Source organism: Salvia splendens, chromosome 6 (genome assembly GCF_004379255.2).
Source record: "Salvia splendens isolate huo1 chromosome 6, SspV2, whole genome shotgun sequence".
Classification (NCBI taxonomy): domain Eukaryota; kingdom Viridiplantae; phylum Streptophyta; class Magnoliopsida; order Lamiales; family Lamiaceae; genus Salvia; species Salvia splendens.
The window spans coordinates 16,992,044-17,003,553 of record NC_056037.1 but is presented as its reverse complement, the minus strand read 5'-3'; the positions used below and the strand labels follow the sequence as shown (position 1 = coordinate 17,003,553).

General features: G+C 38.2%; 1 protein-coding gene across 2 annotated transcripts; it reads left to right on the top strand.

The window, feature by feature from the left end:
- Positions 1-1,258: 1,258 nt before the first annotated feature.
- Positions 1,259-10,216, top strand: LOC121807292. 2 transcript variants are annotated; one of them, XM_042207508.1, is made up of 7 exons: positions 1,259-1,507; positions 1,663-3,126; positions 4,102-4,242; positions 4,367-6,122; positions 7,300-7,556; positions 7,996-8,810; positions 8,898-10,216. In XM_042207508.1, exons 2-7 carry the CDS (start codon positions 1,672-1,674, stop codon positions 10,027-10,029), a joined length of 5,556 nt encoding a protein of 1,851 aa, XP_042063442.1. In that variant the 5' UTR covers positions 1,259-1,507; positions 1,663-1,671; the 3' UTR covers positions 10,030-10,216. The 2 variants fall into 2 exon arrangements, with proteins under 2 accessions (XP_042063442.1, XP_042063441.1); XM_042207507.1 differs by having other exon boundaries at positions 1,259-3,126.
- The last annotated feature ends 1,294 nt before the right edge of the window (positions 10,217-11,510 follow it).

Genomic DNA, 11,510 nt, shown 5'->3' with positions numbered 1-11,510 from the left:
CCCCTTTTATATATGTATAGATTTTATCCCAAATTTCACATTTCACAATTAAAAAAAATGTCTACAGTAAGAAAAGGAGAGAGTGCAGAGGAAGGAGCACGACACTTCCTATATCAGTCTGAATCATGTTCAAGGTAGATTACATTCCAAATTTATCTCCTTATATCTCCAATCTCTTACAATCAAGCTCATATAATTTTAGCACAAATCAAGATAACCACAGTCAAAAAAGTTCTCCACTTTTTTTTCAATTGAGGTAAAAGTTCTCTATTTTCAAATTATGAGCATGAGCATGTTAAAATATGTAACTCATGGGAAACCCCACACAACTAACAATACCATCTAAATCTTCCAAACTAAAGTTTCAAATCAATAACCAAATGTTTGAATTTTCAAAAGTCAAACTTTAAGCAAGATTTTAAAATAAAATGCTTAGCTTTGTTGGGTGGGACTGTCGGCGAGCAGCCGCACGACGATCCGGACGATGACGCTGACAACAGCAAGCCGCAGTGACCCACGCAACGACGGTGCAGCATCAGAGTCCGCGGGGCAGCGACAGAGTGCCATCAATGGAGGCGGTCAGGCGCTGCGTGCTGCCTCTGGACGGAGAAAGTAAGGAGAGCGGAGGAGGCGAGGTCTCGAGGCAGACGAACTGCAGCGGCGGATTATTTTTTAGGGTGAGGGAGACAGGTTTGGTTTTAATAAGTGTTCATTTTCATAAATAATTCTACCAAACTTTTCTGGTAAGTGAACTCTTTTTGGGAAGAGCAAACACACGGAGAGCACGAAGAGAGAGACCACTTTTGCTCTATGACAGCAGATTTGCCGTCAATCCATTTCTCGAGATGATGAATATTGTACTACTAATTAATAGACTCTTGTTTTCCCACCCAATCTGCTTTCAGTGGCATTTCTGTTAATATCTCCACAATTGCCACTTTATATAGTTATAGATTATAGATACTCGTACCAATAACTCCCAAATAAAATCATATATTCCATTTTGGCGGTAATCTTTGGTGGCAAAAATCAACAATATTTGAGAAATTCAGGTTACGCGACATACCCCATTCTCAGAAGTCAGCGCGTGGCAACAAACATCCCAACTAGTCAACTACACAGCAGCCACTTTTACCAATAAAAACCTTGTGGGCCCGGCTCCTATCCCCTCACTGACTCGTGCAACAGACGCGCTCCTGACGCGAGTGCTTTAAATTTTCAGGTATCTTGTATATTGTTTTTCCAGTGTGAATTCCGAAATCTCATTTCTTAATACCTCCGCCCCAAAGCAGTCTCTTCTTAAACAGTAGACAAAAAGCCCTAAACCAAATTAGCAGCCGAGGAAAAGAAAATTGAAATTAATTTGGTGGATTTTGCTTTACAAGTGGAAAATCGGAGTCACAATCGGAGAAAGTTTGGTGTGTGCGATTGAAATCGGCTGAAATCTGATGTATATACAGGGCTCCTTTTGATTGTTGTGTTTATTGTGCATGATCCGTTATCCAAGGTCAGTCTCTCATCGGCCTCATTATCTTAGATTTTGTTATTTTCAGATTATCTGAAGCTCGTTTTTTAAGAAAAGGGGAAAGGAATTGTTGAATTAAACGTGTGAGGTGTGCGACGGATTTGTATTGATTTTTTGTTATATATTTGGTGTTGGAGGTTTTTGCTATGCGATTATCGCGGTTTGACTCAGTTGTGAAGAGGAAAGATCAGAAGATTAGGAATAAGTATAAGGGGAAGAAGAAGCACAAGAAATTAGATGCAATTTATGAAAAAGGTTATAATAAGAGCCACAGAGGGGTCCATAAGGTGGAGTCAAGTGAGTTTATTAATGAAGAGAATGAACATGAACTCCGGAGGAGCACTAGGGTTCGTAAAGCGCCTGTGCTGCTTGATTCATCACCTCTTCCGCCTACAAAGCGGAGGAAGGTTGATAATGGTGTGGGTAGCAGTGTTGAGAGAGTTAGGAGAGTAGATAGGGCGCAATGTGAAATGCCATGCTCAAGTTCGAGTGATGGGGAAAGGGATGGTTGGACGCCAAGGTTGAGATCCAGGCAAGAGAGTGGATGTTCTCCTGGAAGAGGAAGGGGGCATTCGTCATTGAAGGGTAAAAGAAAGCTGTTTCAGGATCTTGATCGGTTACGGGATGAACAGGAACCTCAGTTTTTAATGAAGAAAGAGCCCTTGGTAGGTGAGAAATCAACGGTTGTTAAATCAAAGAGGCCAGGCAGAATTAAAGCATCAAATGTTTTGGAAAATGACAACCAGGATGATGATCTGGAAGGTGAGTCGGAGGATGGGAAGCCAAAGAACAGAGTCAAGACTTTAGAAGTGATAAATAAGGCAGAAGGTGCTGAAGGGTCATCAGGTGAGTCGGAGGATGGGAAACCAAAGAACAGAGACAAGATTTTAGAAGTGATAAATGAGGCTGAAGGGGCTGAAAGGTCATCAAGTGAGTCGGAGGATGGGAAACCAAAGAACAGAGACAAGATTTTAGAAGTGATAAATGAGGCAGAAGTGGCTGAAGGGTTATCTTTGGAGTGTAGGTTGGAGTGTACTACTGAAATTGAAATAGATTGCAATATGGCTTCACAGTTAGCCCAGGGAGAGGAGACTGTAATTGAAGAGAAGACAATAGAAGAATGCAACAGCAATGGGAACGTCGAGACAAGGGTTGAACAAGTGGAGATGGAAAAATTAGCATGTGATATTGTACCTGGCCAAGTAAATGCTACCGAGTTTGATTGTGGCTCTGCTGACCAAACAAAGGATGATGAGAATCCTGAAAAGCCTCTTGAAAATGATATTGATATTAAATCAGAAGGCCGATACAATCCTCCAGCTGTTACCAACAGAAAACCTAAAATAAAACTAGGAAGGCGCTGTGGTTTATGTGGGGGTGGGACGAATGGAAAGCCTCCAAAAATACTCTTACTTGAAGGTGCTGGCAGTGATAACGAGGTCTACAGTGGATCATCTGCATCAGAAGAACCTAATTATGATGTTTGCGATGGATTTGGTGATCAATTTGGATGGCTTGGAAAACTCCTAGGTCCTATTAATGATAGGTTTGGTATAGCAGGAATTTGGGTTCATCAGCAATGTGCTGTATGGAGTCCGGAGGTGTGTTTTACATTCTGAGTTACATATTTACTTCAGTTATAACTTATATCTCACTTAACAGGCAGTGGAATATTGACTGCATGTTTAGACTATTGGTTTATGCCATGCATTTTGGTGTCATTATTTTGTATTAATACTGTTTTACTACTCATGGAAAATTCTTAAATGCACAAAGTTGATTAGGAACGAAAGAATGCTTCCCCTTTTCTTACCAGTATGAATGAACGTGTGAGAGCTGGATAGAAGCTTGGTTTTCGGTTTATCTTTTATCTTTTATCTTTTTTTGTTTGCTTATCTGATCATTGGTTTTTTGGATTTTCTTTTATCTTTTGTTTATAATTGCAGTTAGTATGCCTGGTGTCTTGTGTTCTGGATGCATTGGAGATCTAATTGCACATTAATTTGTAGTATGTCGCTTGGACAGTAGGCAATAGCCATTGCCAGGAACATTCCCGAGGCATTGTCTTGCCTTTCATTTCACAGGGGATATGCAATTTATTGGCTTGAATAAATTTCAATGAGTGCGTGCCTTTGATTGTTATGTCATATTGGTTGCCTGACTTCTTAAGCTTTTCTATGTTTGTTTTCATTTTGTAAAACATATTGGTTGCCTGACTTACGGCTAATATGCTTTCCTAGACACTAGGCAAGACAAATTTGGCACATCCTTTATTGTTTTTATTATATGGTTAAATACAATCTTTGATCCGTGAATTAAACTGCAAAAAGTTTCAGGCTCTACATCATTTGTCTTCTGCGACTACCAATGCTGAAGCCGCTGACATTGCAAGTTCAAAATATATCTTCTTTCATTTCCTTCATCATATGTGCAATAATATTGTGGGCTTCTTTTTATGCATCACATGTTTTTGCTGCTATATTTCATTATGTTGAAACATTTAACGACATGTTCTTATTTTTTATTAATTCCTGTAAGCAAGTTTTAATCTGCTAGTCTGATAACTTTTTTTACAGGTTTATTTTGCTGGACTTGGATGCTTGAAAAATGTGAGAGCTGCACTTTACAGAGGTAGGGTACTCAAATGCAGCCGCTGTAGGAGACCTGGAGCAACCATAGGGTGTCGTGTTGATAGATGTCCCAAAACTTACCACCTAGTGAGTGGCTAGCCTATTTTGTTCTAGCATCTCTTTCACCACTTCAGGATTCATTTCTTGATCAATTTTCTTTCTGCATGTTTTTTTGGTATCGACTGTTAGATTGATTTGTGTGCTTTTGCAGCCATGCGCACGGGCCAAAAGTTGCATCTTTGATCATCGTAAATTTCTCATTGCCTGCACTGATCATCGCCATCTATTTCAACCATATGGAGCACATAATGCTCAGCGAATGAAGAAACTGAAGGCCAAAAAGCTGAAGTTTGAATTGCGGAAGGTTGCCAATGATTCACACCGTAATGATATTGAAGCTGAAGAAAAATGGTTAGAGAACCGTGGGGAGGATGAAGAATTCCTGAAGCGTGAGAGCAAGAGGCTTCAAAGGGATTTATGGAGAATAGCACCTACATATATTGGTGGTGCAAACTCTGAACAAGACAGACAATTTGCAGGTTGGGAATCTGTTGCTGGGTTGCAAGATGTGATTCAATGCATGAAAGAGGTTGTTATTTTACCTCTCTTGTACCCTGAATTTTTTAATAATCTAGGACTTGCACCTCCTAGGGGAGTTCTGTTGCATGGATATCCTGGAACCGGTAAGACATTAGTTGTGCGTGCACTAGTTGGTTGCTGTGCCCGGGGTGACAGGCGCATAGCATACTTTGCACGCAAAGGTGCAGACTGTCTTGGAAAATATGTTGGTGATGCTGAGCGCCAGCTACGACTATTGTTTCAAGTAGCTGAGAAATCTCAACCATCTATAATTTTCTTCGATGAGATAGACGGTTTAGCACCTTCTCGTACTAAGCAGCAAGATCAAACACATAATTCAGTTGTGTCCACATTGCTTGCCTTGATGGATGGCCTGAAATCTCGAGGTTCGGTTATCGTAATTGGTGCAACTAATCGTCCTGATTCAGTTGATCCAGCTTTAAGAAGGCCTGGGAGATTTGACCGGGAGATTTATTTTCCGCTGCCTTCTTCTGAGGATAGAGAAGCAATTCTTTCATTGCACACACAGAAGTGGCCTAAACCAATATCTGGATCCTTATTGAAGTGGGTGGCAAAGCAAACTGTAGGATTTGCTGGTGCTGATCTGCAGGCTCTTTGTACTCAAGCAGCTATATTTGGTCTAAGAAGGAGCTTCCCATTGCAAAATGTTCTAGCTGCAGCTGGAACTAATAGCTCTGACAGAAGATGCCCTGTTATTCCCACTTTTACTGTGGAGGAAAAAGATTGGTTAAAGGCTCTCTCATGTGCATCGCCACCATGTTCTCGAAGAGAAAGTGCATTTGCTCTTAATGATGTGGTTTCTTCACCTCTTAAATCTCATCTTGTTCCATGCCTTCTCCTGCCTCTGACAAGGCTACTGGTTTGCCTGTGTCTGGATGAGCGTGTCTGGTTGCCGTCTCACCTTAAAAAGGCTTGCAAATTGATTAAAAATGTAATTGTTTCAATCTTAGATGAGCGGCACGTGCAGAGTCATAATTGGTGGTTGCAAGTTGATGGTTTGCTTCAGGATGTGGATGTTAGAAATGAGATTGAGAAGAACCTTTTGCTTGCTAACCTGGTTGGAGAGAACAACTTACACAGTTCTAATGGGGATGATGAAAACACTGACGAACGTTCTGAAATGTTCCCATCCAAATCTCTGTGTATGGGTGCCCACACAGCTTTGTCTCAAAATATATCTTGTGTACCATCCAGTAAATCAGGATTCCAAGTTTTGATTTGTGGGGATCCTAGTTCTGGTCAGAGGCATCTTGCTTCATGTCTTCTCCACTGTTTTGTTGGCAATGTTGATGTATGGAAACTTGATTTGGCTAGTATCTCACATGAAGGACGTGGAGACATGGTTCATGGGCTAACACATATACTGAGTATGTCAACGTCTCCCTTTTCATTAAGTGATATTAATTTTCTCTTCCAGGAGAAAAAGTAGTGCGTTTATGATATATGCTAATTTTAATTTCCGAACTGCAAAATTCTTTGGGACACCTACATTTCTCTGCCATACCTATAGAAGTGAGAAATTACCTTCCATGACCTTTATTCATCTTGATATGTATGCCATGTTTGTCTTGGTTTCAGACAAGTTTCAAGTACAAGATTTTACATTAAGGCTTATAATGAGTGTATTAAGTTATGCCGGGCCTGGTCAAATGTGGTTGTGGTAATTGAAGTGACTTACTACCATTGAGGATGATGTCATAGTCAATTAGTAAATTCTGCACAAGATTTCAAATCAGTTTTGGTGATATTATCATAAAAATTGCCCACAATAAAATATGTCTGGGAAGAACCTCATCATTTATTGTTAAATATTACTCATCCTAACCTTCTTATTTTCTTCTACACATACAAACATTTTTGTTCTTTTTAATATTGTTGGTGACTCAAACTTGGTTCGTCTATAAATCTGCCTGGCTATATATTTCTATAAGAATACAAACATATAAGAGAGTTCTTCATTTCATCTGTCAACGTATTTTCATCTGCCTCACTGTAAGCATTTGATGAATGCAATAGGTTGATTTTAGTTCCTTGAGAGATAGAGTCCCCTGTTAAAGTCTACAGCAGTTGCCTTATATTGTCTTTTGATGCACGGTGCCTTGTTTTTTAGTTTTAGTAATTAATAAGTATTTAATTTCGTTTTGCTTGTAGATTGTATTTGCTTTAGTTCTTCTTATGCTTCATTAACATGATTCTAATGGAATTTTGAATACAAATATTGTTTGTATGCCAGTTTGTAGCATTGACATCAGCTATATGTATGCATTTGGATATATGGAAAATGGTTTGGAGCAACATGTTTGGGAGGGATGGAATTAAGTGATTTATGAGAATATGCTATAATTACTTGTTTTTCTGCTGAGGTTGGTCGCCAAATTTTGGCTAGTAGTTCAATCCATCTGAAGACTATTATCTGCAGCTTTAGCCTCAAAGTTCTATCTAATTGCTTAAATGCCTATAAAACTAATATATTCGTCATTATTGTAATTAATCTTTTACTATGTTTCTCTTTGTGCACTGGATGATGAATATTACATGTTGCAGTGAGATCTACCGGGGCACATGTTAGCATGCTTTATATGCCAATGATCGATTTGTGGGGTATTGAGACAAGTCATGAAGCTTCTGAAGATGAGCGTGAAACATCTGAGGTTGGCAATGGCATGGAATATGAATTCTGCCCAAGTGCTCATCCAGAGGGTATCGAGTCTCAAACTGCTGCGAGGAAGGCCTCATACCTTTGGACCTCTTTCGTCGAGCAAGTGGAGTCTATACGCGTAAATAGCTCCTTGATAATACTCGTAAGTTGGCATCATCTGATTATATTTTTAAAGTTGCGACTAGTTGCTTTTCATCTAATTTTAATATCAAACTACCAATGCCTGTTCAGTGTGATCCTTTTACAATATCAAGGGTTTGTGCATCTAGTCCCAGAGAGCTAATGATTGTATATATATGTAGACACTAGACACACATGCATACTACTCTTATTGGGCCTTCCTGAACTTGATCAGCATTTACAGAAAGTTCTATTTCTTTCATTCTTCTCTTATAAAAGCACAAACATATTTTTTGAGGGCATGGTAGTCTGGACTGGACAATTTGGACACGATGTAATAAAGTATGACACTATAAGTTGGATTTTTGGCAAGAATCTTTTTTACTTCCTTCCTCTATCTATCTCTTATAGAAGATGCTACATTCTTTTGGAAATGCTTATTGCTATTTCTCATTAAACAGGCTACAGCAGAAGTACCATTTTCTTTGCTTCCTGATAGAATAAGGCATTTCTTTGGGAATGAGATATTGAATTGCATCCAATCGAGTCCATTGGGGCATAAGGTGCCACAGTTCTCTGTGCAGCTTGATGGGAAATTTGACCATGATAAGGTGATTAGCTTATTTGCCGCTGAGTTGACCAAGGATTTGGCACAGTATTTTATTCAATCACATCATGGTGAAAATCATATACACATGAATTCAGTTGATGTGGAAGCTTATCATAAGATAACTGATGGTGGTACTGGTCAAGTTCGTCATAGCAAACCATGCCATGTGAGTTCCTCCTTTCCAGGTGGTTTGACAAATAAAACTTTGAAAGGAAAATCAAGCTTGCATTTGGCAATATCAACATTCGGCTATCAGATTCTCTATTATCCTCATTTTGCTGAACTTTGCTGGTATACATCCAAGTTGAAAGAAGGTCCTTTTGCCAATGCCATTGGACCCTGGAAAGGCTGGCCCTTCAACACCTGTATTGTTCGTCCTGTCAACTTCACGGAGGATGTCGCTGCTGCTTCTAGTTCTAGTAATATTAGGAGCAAAGAGTTTAGTTTAGTTCGAGGACTAGTTGCTGTAGGGTTATCAGCATATAGAGGTGAATACAAATCACTAAGGGAAGTTTTCTCTGAGGTTCGAAAGGTTTTGGAAGCTCTAGTTCGAATAATTGATGACAAAATTCAAGCTGGGAAAGACAGAACCCAGTTCATTCGTCTTCTATCACAAGTGGCTTATCTTGAGGACATGGTTTGCAGTTGGGCAAACGCATTACATAGGTATTCCCCTTTCGTTTACTGCTTTTGCAATTATCCCTAGTGTCTCATTTTACTCTTTATCTTCACTAAAATAAGAATTACTTTCAGTCTAGAGGTTGATGCTCATATTCAGGAGGCAAATGCCAAAGTTTTTGTGGGACCATCTGAAGGTGACGGCTGCAAGATAGGTGATCTGAAAGCAAATAATGCACACAGTTCAGAAGTGTTCGAGGAAGGCTCCCAGGAAGTTAGTCCCACAGACACTGGACATTGTAGTCCAACTGATTTTGGCAATGAATGTGCAGATGCAGGTGACGGAGTCGCTGTCACTGCTCAAGAGCCTTCCCCTATAGTTGCCACAGATAATACTTGCTCTCATGAACACATCTTAGAGCCAACCGAAGTTAACTTACAGTCTTCTAAGGCAGAAGTCTTAGCACCGAATGGAGTTAATTCAGAGTCTTCTAAGACAGAAATTGCTGGAGATGATCATGCAGAACTAGAGCACGTTCCATCTATCAAACCTTCCAATGGTTTCATGGAGATTAGTTCAGAATTTCAAGCTGGTCCCTCCGTTTTAGGCGATAAGCATTCTACTCTTGCAGGAATTGGCAACCAGCCGAATTGCCTCCCAAATGATAATTGCATTCTGTCCAGAGATACCAGTGAAAACTTAGGTCAAAGTAATATCAACGATAACCATTCACCAGTGCCTAGAAGTTCTGGAAGTGGTTCGGTTGCTATATGCTTTTACCAGTGCTGTCTGGAGTGCTTTGCCACCCTAAGTAACTTACTACTGAGGGTTATCAATGTCGAGTGGAAAAGTAGAGGAAGTCAATCAACCGTAGAGGATGTTCACGATTTTGTTGCCTCTTTATCTGCAAATCTTCATTTATCGCTAAGCAAAATATTAAGCCAAGGTGAAATCTCTTGTGGCTTGAATGGCAAAGAATGTAGAAAACAATCTATGTGCCGGACATCGCAGGCTGAAGGCATACCAGATCTCAACAAGTCAGACAAACTCTTGATGGTGGATTGTAATAACAGTCACGCAACGTGCAATGGCACGAGCAGGGAGGAGGAGAAGATTTCTAAAGGGATCGATTGTAGATTTGTTTTCAAGGATGGAGTGCTGGCTAATTTAGACACAGGTACTGATGTTTCTTTTCACTGTAAATATGAGAAATTATGCCTTTGTTTTCTTATCGAGTGGTTGGTAGCTAGCAAGGGTTCACATTAACATCTTCATATTATAGCTTCATCAGTTGTTGCTTCTGCAAATTTTGACACACTTGCGGGATATATAATTGTGGTGGAAACGACGTTCGTCTGTAAACGCAACGCTCAAATTTTGTGTTCTGAACTATATTGCTTACACAGTTCAAATTATTGATTTATTTACTTGAAATGAAGCTACGTTTTCCCTATCCAAGGCATTGCTATTTTTATCTGGAGCTTTCGTTGAGAATTCTGTATTCACAAACACATAAAATCCATGAATTTGAGATGAAGAAATAAATGTAACATTTGCACAACCACAAATCAACAGTTGTGATTGTACATGTGTTACATTATTTGTTTATATTGGGTTCATGTAGTTTATGTGTGTGTTATGTATTCTCATTTCTTTGGAGTAGAAAGATCGCATCCAAATAAGAGGCTTATAATAAAAGTTTTTTTTTATAATAAAACTCGATACGATAAAATGATTTTTTTAATAATAAAACATAAAATTTACAATAAAAAGATAAAAAAAAAGTTCTTTTTTAAATAAAATTCAAGAAATACAACAAACATTTTTTTAAAATAATAAAACTTCTAAATTTCCATAAATGGAAAGAAGTCACTTTGATCGAAATCTGACTAATGAAATCAAGTAATATGATCCGAGTTCTTGAATTTTGATTATTGACGAAAATCTTAAGAAGAACATAGCAGAAAACTTTTACTAATATATCCAGTGGAAGAAGTCTTGGTTGAATTCTATAAATGTTCAACTGTTAATAAATTCTAATTTTTAGTCCACCTTGCATATATCAGAGAATTGTTCTTTAAAATTTAGTATATTGTTATTTGTGAGCCAATTACAATATAATGCATTATTAGCTTATAGTACCTTCTTTTGAATTATTATTTTTGTAGCTGTAGCATATTCTTAAATTCATAATGCATTCTTATGTTTTGTTTTATAAGTATGGTATGGTATAGTTCTTTTCTATTTTTGTTTTTGAGCATTTAAAATTGAGTTGGTACATAAATAAAAAAAAAGTTGATTATTGGGGGCACATGGGATGTTTCCACACACATACACCAACCTTGCCAATCAACTTGTGGTATTGGTGAGAGTTGTCATATGAATAATGCTTATGTTGAGATTCAGTTTTATTCCTTGAGATACATTTGTTGATTGTTATGCCTCTTCTTATTTCAATATTTCACACTTGGAATATCATAGCATGATTGACGTAATTTGACACGCAACTTAACCTACACTACAAATAGGTATAATTTTAATTCTTTATGTTATAAAAGTTTGCTAAGTACATCTAAACGATCGATATTATCGTTAAAAATGATTTATAAATATAGTGTTGCATTATGTTAAAAATATTCCCTTGAAAACACAACTACTAATTTATCTCATTTGAAAATTAATGGTTTTGAATGTCAATATTATTATGAGGGCGTTTTGTTCAGATAAAAACAATGTTAGGCAGTTAA